The 19,633-nt window shown below is 49.0% G+C and overlaps 5 protein-coding genes across 5 annotated transcripts; all 5 read right to left on the bottom strand.

Moving 5' to 3' along the window:
- Window positions 1-954: 954 nt before the first annotated feature.
- On the bottom strand, window positions 955-4,593 carry farB1 (putative C6 transcription factor (Ctf1B)). The gene is made up of 3 exons (XM_040945401.1): window positions 3,845-4,593; window positions 3,565-3,755; window positions 955-3,485 (listed from the first exon to the last, which is right to left on the bottom strand). The coding sequence occupies exons 1-3, from the start codon at window positions 4,093-4,095 to the stop codon at window positions 1,297-1,299; spliced, it is 2,631 nt and encodes an 876-aa protein (XP_040798172.1). The 5' UTR covers window positions 4,096-4,593; the 3' UTR covers window positions 955-1,296.
- A 4,186-nt stretch (window positions 4,594-8,779) lies between these two features.
- Window positions 8,780-11,473, bottom strand: BO72DRAFT_217180 (uncharacterized protein). Its single transcript, XM_040939736.1, has one exon. It carries the CDS (start codon window positions 11,305-11,307, stop codon window positions 8,977-8,979), a length of 2,331 nt encoding a protein of 776 aa, XP_040798171.1. The 5' UTR covers window positions 11,308-11,473; the 3' UTR covers window positions 8,780-8,976.
- Window position 11,474: 1 nt separating this feature from the next.
- On the bottom strand, window positions 11,475-13,968 carry BO72DRAFT_217179 (MFS transporter). The gene is made up of 4 exons (XM_040939735.1): window positions 13,734-13,968; window positions 13,300-13,665; window positions 13,170-13,226; window positions 11,475-13,109 (listed from the first exon to the last, which is right to left on the bottom strand). Exons 1-4 carry the CDS (start codon window positions 13,804-13,806, stop codon window positions 11,926-11,928), a joined length of 1,680 nt encoding a protein of 559 aa, XP_040798170.1. The 5' UTR covers window positions 13,807-13,968; the 3' UTR covers window positions 11,475-11,925.
- A 1,728-nt stretch (window positions 13,969-15,696) lies between these two features.
- Window positions 15,697-16,583, bottom strand: BO72DRAFT_217164 (uncharacterized protein). The gene is made up of 4 exons (XM_040939734.1): window positions 16,438-16,583; window positions 16,109-16,369; window positions 15,939-16,045; window positions 15,697-15,876 (listed from the first exon to the last, which is right to left on the bottom strand). Exons 1-4 carry the CDS (start codon window positions 16,517-16,519, stop codon window positions 15,823-15,825), a joined length of 504 nt encoding a protein of 167 aa, XP_040798169.1. The 5' UTR covers window positions 16,520-16,583; the 3' UTR covers window positions 15,697-15,822.
- Window positions 16,584-16,771: 188 nt separating this feature from the next.
- On the bottom strand, window positions 16,772-18,745 carry BO72DRAFT_451066 (uncharacterized protein). Its single transcript, XM_040945400.1, has one exon. The coding sequence runs from the start codon at window positions 18,461-18,463 to the stop codon at window positions 16,823-16,825; it is 1,641 nt and encodes a 546-aa protein (XP_040798168.1). The 5' UTR covers window positions 18,464-18,745; the 3' UTR covers window positions 16,772-16,822.
- Between the last annotated feature and the right edge of the window lie 888 nt (window positions 18,746-19,633).

Below are 19,633 nucleotides of genomic sequence, written 5' to 3'. Positions count from 1 at the left end.
CATCGTGAGTGTTTTATATTGCCCAAGAGTTAGCTACCTTTTACCCGCGATACCAGCAAAACTTGCCTTGGGCCGGAAAACAAACCAAGATCGGTAGACATCAGTCCATCTATGACTTTGACCACACACTAACATATAGCTGACTCGGAGACTGTATGCCGATTCTCATTGTCTGTACTATACTCTACACCCGCAGCCGTCCGTGGAGATATATATCATGTGCATGCGTACCAGTCCCTTTTCCAGGCCATACGTCTGCTTGTATGATCTCTGAAGGGACTGGACAGTACCCACAGTGACAGCCGGTGCCTGCATCAGGTGGTGTCTTCCGCACACATATAAACATCCATCTCTCTGTATGTATGTATGTATACTATTATTGAATCTACATTCGACCTAAAGGAATTTGCTGTGTAGGTACCTTGGGTCGTAGTATGCGGTCAATACACATCCCGAACATTCCAGCCTCAGTAAAGGGAGGTTGACTCGCATATTACTTAGCAATGTTGCTCAAACTAGGGATTGCGGCAGGCAGCAGGCAGCAGTCTGCCGAGCTGCATTAGTTCATTCACTGATGGGGATGATGTTCGGGTGCAAGTGCAAAAGTCACAGCACCTCCAGGTCGCGTGTGTGGCAGGGCCAAATGTCTTGACTTGACTGATAGAAAAGGACCTGAAGGGGTTGCTTGTGTGCCATGATGAATAGAGCAATGGTCTAGATGCACAGACAACACCAGGAATGGTACATTGACTGCTAGACTGGGAATCCGCAAAGGCCCATGGTGGATCCACAGGTCTACAATACGTAGCTCGCTCCATCGGGCGGGGCAGAGCGGTCAACCCTGACTACGTACAAATTAAATTAGTCTACTAGACTCCTCATCTGCCGGGGCGCTGGAGTTGGGAACGCTCTCAAACCAATATTATAGTTCATATGCACCTGCCAGTATCATGTACACATTTATATTCATCAGATGTCCTGCGGCTGATTGTGCAGGTTATATACATATTATGACGGCAGGCACAAATGCCAACTCCGTCTCAAGAACAAACATGGAAAGAGTCATTAACCGGATCCCACAAGAGGGGTTCACCAAGCCCTGAAAAGGTAAAAAGCCCTACAAAACCTGCCTGTATTCTAGGCCGCAAAAAAGGGTGTTCAATGCATGTGCGCTATTGGGCACAACAGGCCACCATCCCAATCAGTAAATACACGCACTTTAGGGGGAGGGGGTGGGGAAGAGAAACACGGGTAAAATTGCACTCGAGAAGCGGTGAATAGCATCACAGGCCATGCTTAAAGATTCAATCCGAGTTCGGCATCGAGGTCGGATGAGATTGTATTCATCCCAGCATGCCCCACACCAGAGGCGCGCTCGTCAGAGATTTGCTCATCTTCTAGACCCGGAAGGTTAAGACCCTTCCCCGTCGAATTGAATGTAGCCATGTCGGGTAAGTTGTCCAAGGCACTTAGCCCCAAACTAAAGCCTTTACCGCTAGTGAGTCCGGTGGTATTGATGCTATCGTCGACACCTAGAAAATCGGCTCCGGTGTCGTCAAAATTGATGAGAGCATCGAAATCATTTTGGGTGACCTCGGCATCATTCGCCAAGTCCATCAGTTGGCTCAAACTTAATTCGGAATCCAGATTGGGGATGCTGAATGCGTCCTGATGATGATAACTTGGGTTTATGTTGCTTGTGCTGCCATTCTCGCTGCCGTCGGAAGGCGGCGGGGTAGAGGCAAAGGCTGGCCCGCTTTCTGCAGCCAGTTGTTCGACAAGCCCGGTTGTGTCGGACTTCGGATATGTAAGGTCGGGAATCTTCTGTGCCAAAGAATCTGGGGGTGGAGTCAAGGCATTAACCCGAGTAGTCGCGCCAAGCGTACTGCCGGACCGTGAGTGCACATCCTGTGGCGCCACTGTAAGCTGGATCCCGGCCTTTCGGATCGCAGCCTCCAAAAACGATGTCGCGAAATCGGCAGACGCATAGATCTCTCTAAGACGCTGCAGGATCCGCATGCATTGATAGAATCGTTGAAGGCTGGTCATTCGGATTGTGGGATCGCTAGACTTGATATCGAGAAGATGAATTATGACCGCGGGAAGTAGAACCGTGACGCCAGTGGTAGGGAAATATCGCGTCAAATCAAGACTATGTAGATCCTGGGCGATGTTCGTGATCTCGATGGCAGCATATCTGACCTTGTTCCTTGATATTTCCTGCAATTCAGCATCCGTGGATGGAAACGGGATCGCAGGGAGAACCTGCGGGCGGTGCAGGGCGCTGGATGTGGTCAAATAGACCATTTTCAGTAACGCGCGATGGGAATGAAGCACCTCTTGGGCCTCGCCAAGTTTGGCGGGTGCGGCAGGGGCATACTGAATTTCGGTGGGAAGGTGGGCCAGCCAGTCTTCCAATTCCTGGTCACATCGGCGAACCTCAAACGTTTCTGCTGCCGACTTTTTGGGTACCAGCATCATCGTAGTCTCCATTGTCCCGCCAAACTTATGGCTCAAGACCGAATACTGCGCAGATAATACATGACTGACACACAAGCAGAGCTTTGCCTTTTCAATAAACATGAGGGCTAGCTCCCGCTGGTGTTTCGGGTTCTGTAAGATTTCCGAGTTGCCCACCATGCTCACGATTTCAGGGGAAAACGGCTGGAACTCAAAATCATCAAGGGTTAACATGGGAACGTCACAGTCGTCGTCTTTTACACGCATGGGCCGTCTCATCCCTAGTGCGATCAGGCGATCGCGTGTATATGTACTCCACCAGATCCGTTTCCACATCCGTTGACGCCGAACATCCATGCGGGAGTTACCCGGATCCCGGTGTAGGCCAATCGTGTGTGCGAGAGACAGGCTTACACCCATCCAGTGCCAGGTATCCTTCTGATCATCCGGTGTCTCATACCAATATGTCATCAGGAGCAGTGATTGAACCAGTGAGATCCGGTCAACTTCGTAGTCGAAATCGTAAAGAAGCCTTGCTCGCTGAAAAAAAGCCTTGCGCGCCGCTTTTCGGGAAGGATAGCCTGCTGCATGAAGGTGCTTCAGGCTGATGAACGCTGTACCCGCAAACATCACGGCCTGGAAGAGCAATAGACTCATTCGACGGATGCCGTCATTCTGAACAATGGTCTGCAGGAAATCTTCCAGGTCAAGGAGGGGCATGTAAGTATGCACGTAATGTATATAACTTTTGAGCAGCTCGTTGCGCAAACCCACGTCGGGAACGGTCAACGCTCCCTTCTGGTACAGGTACTCAATGTCTTCCTTTTGAAGACGAGGTGGTAGACCACGAATGTAATCAGGTAAAGCGACTCCGCCCGTTCTTGCACTGGCAAAAGAGGGGTCCAGCATTTGCTGAATCTGTGACGTGACATGGTGCAATGGTAGAGTTGCCGGAACAGCCGGATTGAGGGCCACTCTTCGTCGAAAGCGATCTCCCGAGCCAGCCCGATTGACTTGACTCTGATCTAAAACACGATTATGGATTAGACAATGCTGGGCGCAAGTTGATATCCAAGTGGAAGCAACTGGAGGATCAATACGCACACAAAAGATGAGGGATGTGCTGTCCTTGGTCTAGATCCAGTGAACGTTGGGACGGAGACGCAGGAGCGACATCGGATAGCCCCTGGGATTCGCTCAGTCTGCGGAAGAGGTTGGAAGCATCTTCAGCGCCCTCAGAAGGAGAGTGCGAGTGCAACTGTGAGCTGCTATTGTCACCTTCCACACGTGATTTCCTGTATAGTGGCAACACGGCGCGTTCGAGGTTAGCCGGAGATTCTGTGGAGTGGAAATCAAACGGGAGACAGATTCGACATGGACGAACTTTCTCCTCTTGCTCTCAGTGACAATGCACTCTACTTGATCCAGGCGACAATTGGTGCATGGTGATCCATTCTCGACCACATCACAGCGCACCTTACGAGCCCGACAACAGCAGCAGGCCTTGGACGCCCGCCGTTTCACGGGACGGGAGTTGGCCGGCAGACCGGCTGTAGAGGCCTTGCGCTTGCTTTTGGGATCAGTCTCCATGGGAGTGTTGGATGCCGATGACGGTGATGCGGCGGAATTGGTCATTGTTATGAAGAAGCACGGACTAGGATGGGTTCAGTCCATACGATGGTAGATGGACGGTTGTGGGTGGACAAAATAATTAATATGTTGAAGAATGAAGATACTCAAAGGAGAGCAGAGCCAAGAAGAAGTGTGAAAGGGGTAGTAACAGAAAAGTTATAGAATTGGTGATCAGAACGAGACAGTGACGGAAGAGTGGAGATGTAAATCTTTCTGTGGATTGCGCGCTTTTGGTTTTCGTTCCCCCCTAGAACAGTGATATATGCAAGCAGGTATTCCCAAAGGTGATGAATAAAAAAAAAGAGGTTACGTGAGTCGAGATGTCTTTTGCTTTTGCTTGTGTTCTTCTTTTTCTTTCTTTCTTTTTTTTAATTTCTCTCTCTCTCTCTCTCTCTCTCTTTTGTAATCGGTTCTTCCTTTCCCTGGGGGGATTAAATTCCGGGGAAATAGAGGCAGGAGATCACCGGACCAGGCTTCAAACTTCTCGTCCAAGGGGACGACGGTAAGTCGACACACGACGCGGGGGTCGGGGAGGAGAATGTTTAAGTACTAAAGTAGGGATTTTAATAAATTCGGGGGTAGGGGAAAACGCTCACTCCCCGAAAATGACATTTCCATCAGTTAATCAGTTAGTAAAGTAGTTACATGTACTCGTACGTACTCGTAGAAATTAGTTAGCCATGGGGAGGGGAAGGGACAGTACCAGCCCCAGATCCACTTTAGTCGTAGTTACTAATGCAGTTAGTATTCGACTAACTAAGTTACTCGTTAGTACGGAGTACTCTGTAGAATCGTTTGCCTCCCCCAGACCAGAACCGTGGGATCAATAATTCCGCCCAAAAATGGCAGAGGAAGGAAAGGCGGCACATGGAATGGTAATAAATTATAACTAACTTAACTAACTACGGAGTAAGTTAACTACCACTCATGACTAACCTAATAACCAAACTACCCAAACTAATTTCCTGGGTCTTAAAATTCATCATTATCGTTATTAGTTAGTGATCTTGGAATCTTCTTCTTCTTGTTCTTATTTTATCGAAGAACACTGAGTGTACGGAGTGCATACTCTCGTCGTCCATTCTAGTCTAGCCTACATTCATACCTAGCCTACTCCATAGTAGTCACGCTGGCCAGAAAAATAGACGCAACAAAAAAAGCGAAAAAGTGGGCGTTAGATAAAGTAGACTAGTACAAACCGGGTGACTCGAGTGTCTCGAGGAAGAAAGCGGGCCACGTTCGGTGGGGAAGTTTTGTTGATTATGAGCCAGTCATTGCCGCTGCTTACTGTACGAGGGCACCCCCACCTATCGTGACGCCGTGAGCGCTGTGACGCCTGTGACGCCTGTGACGCCGTATCCATCCGACTTCAACCACTTTCCGGCTCCCAACAGTCAAGTTACCAGTAATAACTTACCAACAGTGAGCAACCTTCCCTCCAGGTTCTTCCTTTCCCCTCCCCACTTCGCCATCCTCCTCCTCCTCCTCCTCCGAGTCTCGAGCGGCAAGCCCCAGGTTGAGCGCCCTTTCCCCACCCTACCCCACTACTCCTTCTCCAATCGCCAAAAAAACGAGAAATACAAAAAAAAAAGAAAAAAAAAGAAAGGCAAAGTCTGGAAAAGGCGGTCCCATCCAAAGAGGAAAGGAAAAAGGTGGACCGAATCTGTTTCTCTCCAGCTGGCAGCTGCTGCTATAGCCGGAGGTTTCCGTCTTGCGCTTTCACTTTCAGCAAAGGAAAGATATCCCGGCTGGACCCACTCTTCTTTCTCAATGGCCAGTGAGCCAGTGAGTGGCTGTTGGGCCTCTCAACCGCTCTAGGATTCGCAGCTTTCCCAGCCCATTCTCTCCGATAAAGGCCCCATCGGCCCGGTCACGTTACTTGAACCGGCTGTCACAAGTGTGCGAATGTTTGTTTAGTCATGATCAATCACTTAACTAACCAACATTCTTCTTAGCTACCTTCGGACCAGAGGAACCAGGTGCAAATTCAAGACTACTATGGAGTAATTTGTTAGGCTTTCTTCTTCGTTCAAGCCATGGGGCTCCTGTGGCTATTCACAGCTGGTGATGGCTAAAGTACTCGGTACTCCATCATGACAATGCCCCTGGCCGAACAGTTAGCCAGAAACTTGGTCAGCAGCTGCGTCATGCTAGAACCGGAAAAGATTCCGAGCCTGCACAGCCGTGACTGGCCGAAAAACAAGCCTGTGGTCCCTGGTCTGATTTTCATGAAATTCGGGGTCGCTTCCGTCGGCTCCCTCTAGACTTCGTGATGGTCCATACCCGTGAGGAAGTGCCGAGCGGCCCCTTTGTTATCTTCTAGCTGGACCCCGGGATACAACCATTATTTCATTCCAGTCTTTACTGGACGAGTGAAGAAGGAGGAACGAATGAGAACGTCGACTTTAGCTTTGCTTATGTTGTCCGGGGATCTTACAAACCAAATCCCAGCCGTACCGGCTGTCTGTCTGGTATAAAGCCTCTATGACGGTATTCGTCCATTCCAGGGGCTTCGAGCTGTGTCACAATCGTAGGGGCCTCGAAGGAAATAAATACTATGTAATATCGACTACATGGTATGTATGTTGGCCACGTACCCTTCTCACTATCATAGGACCTAGTCCCTCTTCCACTCCTTGCACGGGATATCAAACGCCGAGTTCATTTATACCAAGAGACAATTTACCAGTCAGGAAGGAGCATGTGCCTTAATCACCGGCCAGTCGGAAAAGGCGCGCATGTTGTGTCCGGGCATTGTGAAGGTGCTCACGAGCATTGACTGCTTAGAAAAGCTGTTCGGCTCTGGTGCAGCACCAAATCTTGTTCCTTGTTCTTGTTCTTGTGAACCACAGTCTACATAAGTAGAGATCAGGACTGGCCGGCTGTGATTAACTGTCTATCAGATCTCCGCATTTACACATTGGGCCTAAGAGTGGGAATAGCACAGGCCCACACTCACCCACACCGTCAGCTGCCCGATGTGGAATTGCAGCCGATCCCGCAAGCCGATGAAAGAAGAATATACGGGGTACTGTACTTACTCTACAAGGTATATGTGCACTACTGTACAGAGTACAGCGTTCAGTAAAAGCCACACCCTGCAATTGACGCCCAAAGGCTTTGAGTAGCCCTAGAGATGAAAGCACGCCGACGGGGCTACGCATTTCTGTCCCCACGGAGGCTATCCTGGCTCCTCGGAACGAACAGTCTCGAATCCTTGCGCGAGTAAACTAAACAAGCTCTCTCCCACGTGATGCTCCAGGTTTTTTTTTTTTTTTTCTCCCATACGTGGCCGATGTCACGCGTCATAGTGCCGGCAAGCGGCACTTTGCCTGCAGAGCATCCCCGTCACAGGCTCACAGTTTCTGGACCGATAGGCGAATGATTTGTTCCTGAGACTCCGAGTCGGGGCTCTGGACTCGAGAAATGTTGTCATAGTCTATACCCTATGCCTTCAACCTATAAGCCCTAATCCTGATCAAATGATTCAAAACTAGAGGGGAGTAAGCAAAGTAGGAGGAGAGAGGTAATTGGAGCGTTAGCTGTCGGGACATGACGGAGGGCTGAGCGGGTTAATTGGCGATAATCGGAGGAATCCAGAAGCGGGCTTCAACTTACCCCACATTATCACTTGAGTAACTTAGCAGTCTAGCCACAATAGCCTGTGATCAGGAATTGATCAATGGTTCCAGTTGTTTTGATCCTTGACCAAGAGGAGTGCTGTGCCCTTGCAGCCATCGCCTCTTCTTCCTCCCTTTTGACCCAGTGTGAGTCCTGCTCGAGAGCTTGTACTGGAACATCTGCTTTCTGACTCGTATTCCTGATTTTGATTTATTCATTTAATTATGTGTATATATATACATTTCTCTTTTTATTTTGTGAACTCCAGATCGATGACAAGCATGGAGCTTTCACAGACCTGGGGACTTGGAAAGGAGGAAATGCGATTGGGCAAGTGGACAAAGTGGACAGTGGACAACTTCCGACGCCTCAGCTCTCGAAAATCCTTAAAGATTCTTTCCCCCACGAGTGACACGACCGGCGGATCACCGATGTGTTGACAGGAAGTGGAAGCTTGCCAGTGGGCGATCTGGAAAAGTATATTACATAGTATGAGTAGTAGCATTATTATTTTCATTAATGTTGATCATCAATCTTGTGGATGTGGGCGGAATGGAAATATACTCAATAGTTACAACTTTGAAATTCTAAGTACTCGTATGCCAGTGAGTAAAAATAGGGACTCGTTCTAGAGCACCGAATCCCATTAATATTACAAATGGAAATCTCCCAACCCGCGCTCCAAATTCCAGTTCAAGGTTACTTCTTCCCCCCCCCTTCCGGCCTGGGGTTTCATGAAAAGCCCGCCAAATCCGACATAAACCGACTGACTGCACGGCCAGCCGCCCGCCTCTAGGAGGCTCAGGGCTCCAGGCTCAGCTCATACGCGCAACTGCCTATTTGAGACAAACTCTTAGTGGGTTCAATTATTCTTCCAAGTTATCACTTATACTTGTTTGCTTGGTTAAGGAGGAGAGCAGTAGTAAGTACAGTACTATACGTAGATAGTAAGTTACCATGTGGAAGGAAGTGAACTCGTAACCTGCAGTACAGGCAGTGACCAATCTACAATGCTTTCACCCTATCGTCCCTAGTTCATGTGCGAGCAAATGATCGATTTCCATGGTATCATATAGCAGAATCATTGACTTCATCTCAAATTGTTCAAATAGGGAGTAGTTGATTTACTCGCTACAATGCATCATTAGGCACATAAATCTTGTCCGTCTCATAACACACAGGCCCTCGATTCCATGAACAAACGCCCCCCTTAGGATATCTCAATGCGTAAAGAAAACAAAAATAAAAATCCATCTACGCATCCTAGGCACCCCCACGGCCCATACGTTCAATCGAGCCCATGATGCCGCTCCGCCCCGGGGTGAAAACTGCAATCCCCGATTTACTGCCGCTGTTTCCGCGACCTTGTCTGCTGACTGGCACCCCGATCTTGGGAATCTTCCTTTCTCGTTCATACCCTGCGCCTGTGCTAGGAGGACGGGTGCTGCTGGAGGAACCGCCTTGGCTAACGTTCCGCTGAATATTTTCGGGTGATGGCTCAGTTGTAGTTGTCGACGGCTCCAGCGACTGAGGCAGCTGGGCATGGGAAGACGGGGGGAGACTTGGTTCGCTCGGTTGAACCGGCTGGATTGACAGCCATTCATCAACAGCAGCCACAAGTTCGCCTTTTTCCGCTCGCTCAACCTTCAACTCAGCATGCAGACGTTCGGTCTCGTCCTTGAGAATGACCACCTCCTGCTGTAGATCCTTGACTTGTGCCTCCAGCACGCGATGGTCTGGACCAATCTCTTTTATTTCGTGGGAAAGTAGGCTCGAATTGGCCCGTGATGCTTCCGATAGAACGGTATCCCGCTCTTTCCTCAAATGTTCGTTCTCCTCAGTGGTCACCTTCAACTTATTTTCAGCTTGACGTACTCGTTCCTCCCAACGAGCCTCATAGCTCTTCTTCAACGCCGCCACCTTGGTCTCATGCTTCTTTTGATAAGCAGTATGAAGCTCACGTGCAACTTTCTTGACGGCATCCTGGACCTCCTTCGCAGTCTCCTCGGCTGTCTTCACACTAGGAGAATGCGTCGCTGAAGAGCTCTTCTCCGAGGCGGAGTTACGAGAAGCGGTCAATTGACTCTGCAGGTCCAGCACCCTCCCTTCCAGGTGCTCTTTCATTTTCTCGGCGTCAATGGCCCTCTTGACTAGTCGCTCCTTTTCCTGTTCGCCTCCGACAATTTCGGCTTTCATATCGCGCAGAACAGCTTCCAACTCCTGGCCCCTCTGTTGCCATTCGATTTGTTCGATTTCCAACGCTTCTCTGCGAGTTGACTCATTGCGGACCTCCTCCAATGCCTCGCCAACACGTCGCTCGGCATCTGCAACTGCCTTTTTGAGACTGGCAACCTCCGCCTCTTTGCCGCTGAGGGTAGCCTTGAGAGAAGAGATCTCAGATAGAAACCCAGACTTTAAGGACTCGAGCTCCCGCGGGGTGACCGTGGGAATGGATCGAGGAGTTGGAATCCTGGGTATGTCGAAGTCTAATAGGGAAGCCTTGGCAGGTGATTTCACTGCATCTCGAGCATTTCTCAGTGGTGATCGTCGCAGCGGCGAGTATCGCTCATTCTGCATATTATGGCGTGCACGTGAGAAGAAAGCAGGCTGGTCTGAGAAATCGAGCAGATTGGGAGTCACATCAGTGTGTTTGAAATCTCCCTTTTTGGGTGTTATGAGAGGCGATGAATTACTAGCGTCAAGCGAAGCGGATTTTCTAGGCGACTTTCGTGCGGTTCGAGATGTAGCCGGTTCCGTGCTTCGAGATTCATAGTCTTCCTCCTGGCTCGGGCTTTGTGAAAGCGATCGCTTCGACTTGTATGGAGAGTCACTTCGCAGTTGAGCGAATGTAGTCATATCAGGCACGGCAGAGAAGGTACTGAGTCGAGTATCATCTATAGAATCATGAAAGTCGTCGTTCGTAGGGTCGTTGGCTTCGTATATGTCGATAGGTTCATCACTGTCTAATCCATCGTCAATGGATTCGTTCTTATAAAGAAGAGTTGCCATGCCCTCGTTGTCCCTATTCTCAACCATGCCATGGATTACTCCTTGGCCTATCCTTTCTGCTACGCTCTGCTGGTCGCCAACAGGCTCAATATCGTCATCAGCGGAGACGCCAATTTCTGAAGCTTCCCTTCGACTGGCCACTTTTTTGTATCTTTCCTCCGACTCTTCGTCAATCTCCTGGTAGTCAGGTACCTGCTCATAGGAGCGTTTTCTAGGCGTTGCGGAATGCTCGCTGATGCTCTCTAATGGTTGCCGGGTTATGGCTCGCAGTCTCGCAAAATCAACTGTTTCGTCCCTTCCCTCAAGCTGAAACGGTGAGCTAGGTGCAATCTGCAAGGATTCCACATCCGCGTTGTCTTCTTCCCGACTAGACGATTCATAGCCAGGGTCATGATCTTCGTCGACCCGAAGTGGTATCGGCACATCGTCGATCGACTTTGACGGGCTGGAGAGGATATTCTCCTGCGCATGAACAATGAATGAGCCCGCTTCAACGTCCTCTTTCTCTACGGCTTCGTCATAATTCGATGAGAGGACGCGAGAGTTCTGGCGCGAGGACGTCCACGGTGATAGAGGTGTGGACATGGCACCAGGGAGAAGTGGTTGATCACAGGTAACAGATAGAGATTTTATGAGATGGGTAGGTGTAAAAGGCACTACAGTACCTTCAAGCAGAAGGGGAATGAACGATCCCTGATTCAATGCACTAAGGCAGTGGGTGTCTGTCGATGCTCACGATCAGTCTAAGATCGGCGTTTATTATGATTTTCCGGCCGTTGCCAGGATAAGCGATAAACAAAACTAGTCTAAAAGGGGCGACGTACCACACCGCCTTTACACAGCGGTGTGAGATGGCAATTGATGTACCGAGCCTCACCGCCTTATGATAGCCGGCCAGAGTGCTTGGGCACGACTTCACTCTTCTCGGATGCAATTGAACAGGCGGGAGGCCAATACCCATCTTGAGCACAAATGTCGATCTTATACCCTTGTGCTATCATATTGCCAGTGATACCAAAATATCTATGTACATCACTCCAGTCATACGGGAACACCTTGCCAGCACTCGAATGTGAACTTCCCAACCTTTTCAGGCTGTGCGTGTATTCGAGGTACTGCTTAGCCCGACTAATGCCGCAAGTAAAATCGCACAAGACAGGGACAAGGGTAGGAGACGCTGGTTATGGAGTGAGCTGCTGATATTTAAGCCAAATCATGAGTCTCTTGTACCATACGCGAGTTCCTCTCGGCTTCATGACCAATGTCGGCTTCAGCTTCTGTCACGATGATATGAACAGCTTCTTGCTTCCACGTAGATGAATCTGGTGCATAACGGCAGTGTGCAGCAGGCTGTACTACAACAGAGCCATGTTTCTTCTGTTGAATGAAGCACATTTGCACTGCCCCAATAATGGCGACTAGAGTGCTCCCCCACCACGCGAGGGCCGTACATTGCACCCTGACACCGGTGCTGTATAGGAACCCGGCAATTGGCGGAGCCAAGGTGCGTGAGAGTGCACCCGCAGAGGCCGCGAGCCCGTTGATCTTGCCCAGAACCGAACCAGAAGGACTGGCTTGTTTGATGAGGATCAGGAGGACTGGATAGTCGATAATCGAGAGAACGTTGCGAACAACCAGGCATCCAAGGATACCGGTGAAGATGAAGTCGTGAGGAACGTAGATTAAGAACGGAACCATGAGATAAGCAAGAGGGTGCAAAATGGTGACGAGGACGAATAGGCGCCACACCCCCAGATAATGAGCCAGAACTGGAAATACAAGGCTTTGGATGAATAACGCAATAAGGCCGTCACAAGACATAATCAAACCAACGGACTGGGTCGAAAGACCGACTCCACCGGGAAATCGAAGAGCCGGGCTAGTCAAGGAATTGACGTCGACTGCCCTCTTATCCTGCAGGAAGATAGGCAGCAGATGATCGTATGTCATCGAGTGATATGTGAATATCGCCAACGCGAGAACAAGCATGGTCACCTGCCACGTGAAGACGGCCTTCCGTTGCGAACTCGAGTCTATCGAGCCATCAGAGCGCACATGCCAATCCTGATCGTCGTGGAGGTGCACATGATTGAAAGTCCCGTAAGACTCGGCTCGGAGATCAGCTCCTGCAGTCGTACTTGGTCCCGAAGTGGCCAGTAGAGGATGCATGACAGCTGCGCTATCAGGGCCCTCTGCCCCAACTCCATTTCGAGGTTGCATATCGGGATGCGTCTCGTTCAGTAGAAGCCAGCAAAAAATAATACTGCAAAGAAGCAAAGCAGAGCAGACCAAGTTAGGCAAAAGAAAGGGAAATGTCCCAAAAAGCCCGCTCTGAGAGAAAAAAGTAGGATAGCCTTCCGCAGGTTTTGCAAGTAGACCTCCAATAGCTGTGAAGATGATGAGCTTGAGACCTCCCCCTAATGTCGATGAGACACGCTTCCGCTTACCTGGGCCGATGATAGTTCCAATTGACCAGAAGAACGGCATGATAGCATATGCTCGTGCTATAGGAAAGGGGTATCAGAAACAATTCCAACACTGCAGATCACTGAAACCGACAAGTAAACCAGTCCTTACGTTCGTGTTCGGGATTTTTGACCAGCTCGCCGACCATGGTCTGAATGACCCCGATATTTCCGTTGAGTACACCACCTAAAGCTCGACCGAGTAAAGCTACCCAAAAGTTGGTTGCGAATCCAACCATGAGAAGAGATGCCATGGTGCCGAAACAGCCGGAGATAAGGACAGGCTTGCGGCCGACTCGATCCGAGAGGCTTCCCCAGAACATGCCCGTAAGAGCCTCACAAAGTGAGAAGGTAGAGACAAGAATGCCGGCATAGAAAGACGCATTGCTGTCATCAGCCACATTAAAGTCCTTGACCATGACCCATGAGTACGGGAAGATGGATGTGAGGGCAATGGGCTCTGCGATACGACATATTGCTAATACATGAGTAGTGGCGTTAGTAAGACCATCACCATCTGTTTCAAGCAACAAAGACCTTGCGTACCTAGCAGGAGAAGCTGAGCAGTGGGAAATTCGTCGTCGGAGGTAGATGTTCTTCTCTGCTGTGTTAATACCATCTTCGGACGAATCAACCAAGACTCTTACGGCAGGCCCTCCGCGAGACAACGGCTCTCAATGAAAAATGACTCCTGCGGTGTGTTGTTGAAGGGTACTTTTGTGTATGTTATATCTCCCTTTTCTGTGTTGGTTATTTATGCTGATAATGGATAATGCAAGATCTCCCTAGAAATGTTCTCCTGCAGTGATTCTATGGTCGAGTTTCCGATTTCGATTCCAGACTGGTAATAGAAGTGGAGACACGGATATCGGGATAATCGCCAAGGATTTGAACAGGTTTGTAAAGAGTGATTGTGCAAAGTGAAAGATAAAGGATGATTAGCCTAACGCAAGTGTGCTGAATAGGAAATGAAGAGCTTTGGGGGAGGGGGGAGGGGCAAGAGAGAGCAATTTATGATGAAGAGAGAAAGAATAAGGAAAGGGGAACGTGGTGAAGAGGCGAGGGCTGGCGTAGAGTGGAACCCACTATACAGTATAAAAGTATGAATCTGACGAACAGGACTGCAATTGCTCAAGGTATGCATAAAGTACAGTAACTACTACCTAGTACTTGGCCACACTGTACTTCATCCATGGGACTACCCGGTCTGCCGGCAACCTTGAGCCTGCCCAACCAGAACAATCTTTCGTGCAAATTTCCCCCAAGCAGAAAATTGTGGTACAGCAGCTGTAAGATACGAGCGCATATGTGTAATCATATTCAATGAGTCGCAGGCAGAGTATTCGACAGTACATTTCGAATTATAAAGGTCAATCCATTACGGCACTAGGTAAATGATCTAGAGATCAGCTCGGAGTATAGTTGCCCCCGCTACAGTTAGACGATCAGCAGGCAAACTCAGGCAGGCCAAATTATGTTCCGCTTGCAGATCTGAGGCCATGCTGACCGGTGGCACATATTCTAGTATGTAAAGTGCATGTACTCATACAAACAACCTTTTGAAGTCAGCAAGCTTTGTGAAAGTGGCAAAGTAAAGAACCCTTACTCATGTGGGGAAATGGTTAAGGACGAAAGACTGTGACTGTATCGAATTCTGGGGTTCTATTGACTTGCAACCATCTCTCCCTGCTAAAAGACATTTGTGCCTCGCCACTGGCACCGAAAAAAATATACTCATACCAGGTAGATGGCCACGGCATTTACTTCCTACTCATTCTAGTACTAGGCTACTACCGCACAATATTTATGGCAGGTAAGTTGAGGTTAGCCTTGCACCTTCGAGCCCCGCACTTGAAAAGTCCTGTTCCACCAATAATGCTTGTCTGATATTACCCCCAATTGACCACCCGTGACCAGACCGGGCCAACATCAAGTGGACTATCAGCACATTCATGGCCAAGCCATTATATACTTAGCTGAAACCGCACCAGGAATCCTGGACTCTGTCTCAGCCATTTTTAGTTTTCCGTCCACGAAAACAATTCATAACTGTTGAAAATGACTGAACTTGCATGACATTATAAAAAGGGTGCTTGAGTCACCGTGGAAGCCTCAAGAATGTTGTCATGCTCGTGCCAAAATGTTTGTGCCAAAGCTGAACCATAGTACGACGTGTAGGTATCCATCTGGTATGGGACAAATGCTGTTTCAAGCAATCAAAGCAAATATGAATAGTAGTTTGAAAAGCAATGACGGCAGTTTTGAGGGGAGGAGAATAGAGGGCCAGTCTCGGTAGTTCGTGGTTGACAATGACGCTGTTGTCAGTTGATTCAGGTCGCAGTAATGATCTAATTACATGTAGAAGGCGGTGCCGTCTCCCCATTGTCCGACATTGCTGATTGATGCCTCGTCAGACGATATCTGAAGGCCATTCGGATACAACCAGGGCACATCCGCCTCTTTCTGACGAGACCACATCGATAAAGCTCCATGGACAGTGTGTTATGTACGGCAATATCAGGGAGCCAATCCGACGCGATACGTCGGGGTTTCTGAAGATCCGGTGGCATTATGCTTTGCGTCCGAAGTGGAAATTATGTGTATCTATTAGAAGCTGCTGGCAACATGGAACCAGCTAATGGGCTGCATTCCCCGATATAGGTATATATGATCGTCGCTCTCTTGCAGTCTGGAGTGCGTCAGGATCGCCGAAGTCCACGAGGCCATCAACAGGCAGACTGCAGTACATACCTCCAGCCATTTCCCTATCCAGGGCTTCATTATTGCCCAGGCCAAAAGGCTACCGGTTGCGATAATGAAAATGAACACAATGGCTTGGTCCTTTCTGGAATCTCGTTCTACGTGGCGGCAACGATATTAGCGCATCTCTCTAGAGACGAAGGGGAAAGATTAAGTCGTACGAAAACATGTTGTGAAGACATCCTCTTCCTTTGCTCCTTTGCAAGTAGGCAGATCATAGTCCAAGCAAAATTTCCGATTACAGTCGTTGCAGCTCAAAGACCGGTAATTCTTCGCTCTCCTATCTAGGAAATCATCGGCATCGTCGTGACTTCGGAGACGGAAGAGACTGCTCTGTGTAGACAGAGAATTCGACTTTTCGGGATCAAGAGGAATTATTGTGCTGTTGGAGAAGCAAGTACACTTGCAGAACGACGCAGGGGCTAAGATCAGAGTTATCTAATTAGCATGTGTTGCTCAATAGGGAGAAGCATGTCGGGCCTAAGCTTACAGGAAGCCACTCCAACAGATGCGCAGGCGAGAAATATGAGGCAAATAAGCATCAAGTCGAGACCTCTACCATAAGGCTGCATTTTGCTGCTTATCAAGATAGACAGGGTGACAATCCGCTGCTGCCATCAGTTGCTGTATCACGCCCCATGGCTACATGTTGACAATCGGCTGCTATCGCTTCCCCGATTGTTCCCCGGATCCTTGGCGCCACGTGACCGTTAACGCTCAATAACCGCTCTCTACTCCGTAGTGTACCTGAATAGCAGGAATTTGATTAAGACACAATATGTGGCTACGACATGATACGATGTTCTTCCTACAATGCCGACCCATGAAGTGCAATCATCATGCATTTTTGACGTATATATAGGAGTGAGAATAATCTAGGATTTGCCTTTCATGCCCTTGCTCCGATTCTCACGCTGTCTGTGATCTTTGGCGGCCTCGCGGCGTCTTCTCTTCCATGCACGGTTGTTGTCTCCTCGATTTTCCCAGAACCATTTGACAAAATCAGAATCCTCTTTGGGCCCTGATGCAGCCTTTGAGACCGGGGTTGTCATGTACACGTCATCGTCTGAATCCATAACCCGGGGCTGCTCGGGCATATCCCAATTAATGGTTCGATTGACTAACGCCGTATCAGGTGTTGGGGCCGCACTTCTCAATTCACGATCCCGTAGATCCCTCTTTGTGAAAGGTGTAAGTGGTGCTGCAGGTTGGGCTTCCGTCGCATCCTCCATTTCAACTTCGTCATCCCCTCCGAAAAAGCTGAAGTGTAGCTTCTCCTGTGAAATAGAGTTTATAGCAGATGTGCTAGGCGCGGGCCTTTTAAAAAGAGCCTCCAACGGGTGAACTTCCTGGGTTGGCGCTGTCTGATCATTATTTCCTGACGGAAGAGATTGAAGCCCCGACGAATGTGACTCGGCCACACTCTCCTGCTTTGATGACTTCAAAATTTGTTCTTCGGCGATGCTTAGATCTTCTGAATCATTAGACGAGCTAGATGAGCAAGATTCATAGCTCTCAGACTCTTGAGAATCTTCTTCGGACGAGGGATCCTCTTCGGACGAGGAATCCTCTTCGGACGAGCTCCCACCGCTGGAAGAAGTCCAATCCTCTGATTCATCGGCCGATTCTGCTTCTTTAGTGGTTATTGTTTGTTTCGTTCTGGGCTTGCCAGGAACCGTGGTGCTGTCCTTCTTGACAGCTCGTGGCTTCTCCTTAGTTCCTGGAATGCATCCCGGTCTATATTGGTCTGTCCTTATCCGATCACTGACAGGCTCTTTCACAGTTCCACTTGTGTCCATCCAACCCTTGCCTTCAACAAATGTCACTGTGTCCGCTGATTCGTCACGTCCAGACCGTAGGAAACTGGGATGCTTGACCGTCTTAGAAAACTCATGGACGATTGTCTCATGAGCAGGCTTTTTCTTCTTCGACTGTTTCCCATGCTTCTCGTCGGGTGATGACATCCGATTAGGAGGGAGTTTTGTACGGAACAGGCACTCTTCCTTTTCGGTATACTTGGACTTCGCCTGTGACTTGGCTGGCTTGCCCTCCTTTGCATCCTTCGACTTCTTATTCCTTTTCTCTTCTTTGCGCCTGTCTTGCTTGGCGTCTGCCGACTCTGTCCAGCCTCTCATCACCTTGCGGTCAGCCGGAAGTTCATACCCTTCGAGTGTCTCTTCCGCCGCCTTCCGCTTCTTCGCCTTCTTATCTGACGGGGATTGAGTAATCTTGTCGAGTGCTTCATCCTCACTTCGTTGCCGTTTCGGTGAACGCGCCGTATCCACCTTGAATTTGCGACCTTTTAAGATTGAGCCATTGAGCTTTTTCTTAACCTTTTCCGCCTCCATTGTCGGCAGCGTCACGTAACCGTAATTGTTTTCGGGGAAGGTTGGGACACAATGAAAGGAAATCTCCGTGGCCAAGGGCCGAATTGTTGGTGGCAAAACGGAGGGAAGAAGCTCTAGGTTGAAAGGAGTGATGTGAAGTCGTTTGGTTCCAGGCGCGGAGTCCGTCATTTGCTGCGTTAAGCACGACTAGATGGGATTAGGAATTGAGCGCTTTTGGTGCAGAGGGATCAACAACGCATCGGAATGGCCTCCGTTGTGATAGGCGCAAAATTCTGAGAGGGTCGAAGCAGAACTGATCGAAAGCAGATAGGTATATGTATAATCAGGTGGGTATAAATTCGCGAAAGGGGAATGTGTATCTCCAAAGCGTCTACCCAGATTATCCTATCACAGCCACATCAAGAAAAGAAAAAAATAAGAGCGCCGAAACTGATAACTGGTCCAGATCTTGGGCGATGGATTTTCCGGTCCGCGCAGGCTTGATATGTGGCGCAGTAACCTAGCGGACAACCTAACTAGCCACTTGACTTTGTTTGTCTGCGATGTGACCTAACTTTACTCCGTACAGTTCATGAATAACACATAGCGTACTTACCATTCAACACATTAATGCTCATAGTAGGCGCTAAGGTCAATATCTGACTCTCATGTATCCTATATATTTTTAATGACGATAGAAAAAAGTAAAAAGCTCAAGAACTGCGGTGTTGACCGCCGCGGTTTTTGTACTGTACAGTTTCAGTGTAATCTAGAAGTTGACGGGCCGAACGTCAGCTTGGGTGAAGTCATCGATTACAACTACTAACCTTGAAGTTAGCGGCTACTATCTGGCCGATAAGTTAGTACATACAGTACATGTACTATACGTAGATCTCGTATCACACCGTATCCGTATTCCGGCACTACCAAATCCGTTCCTCGGCCTTGCTGTCTGACGACTGAACTGTCTGGATGACTTGACTAACTAACCACTAACTAACTAACCAAGTCAACTAACCTACTGTGCTGCATTCATGATTGTTGATCGCTCGGCCGTCTCTTTTCTCTCCTCCTTCCTCTTCCTGCCCCATCTCTCTCCCATTAATGCTCTTCCTAGACCACGACCAGCCAACTCATCTTTTCGTGGGGATACACTAACACTTTTATGTTACTCTTGAGTCTTCAGTTTCCTTTCCCTTCCCCTCCCTCTGTCTCCCCTTATTCGGCCCCAGACTATCTATCGTCCCGCGGTTAGTTAGCTCGAGCCCGCGCTTCTGATCTCATCGCCGCTTCCAGCTTCATCCTCGTCCGCTCACATGGCCACGTTGGGTTTGCTGACATTTTGTGTCCACCCTTTCT

This window comes from Aspergillus fijiensis (assembly GCF_003184825.1).
Source record: "Aspergillus fijiensis CBS 313.89 unplaced genomic scaffold BO72scaffold_52, whole genome shotgun sequence".
In the NCBI taxonomy this organism is placed as follows: domain Eukaryota; kingdom Fungi; phylum Ascomycota; class Eurotiomycetes; order Eurotiales; family Aspergillaceae; genus Aspergillus; species Aspergillus fijiensis.
This window is presented reverse-complemented; position numbering and strand designations above follow the sequence as displayed.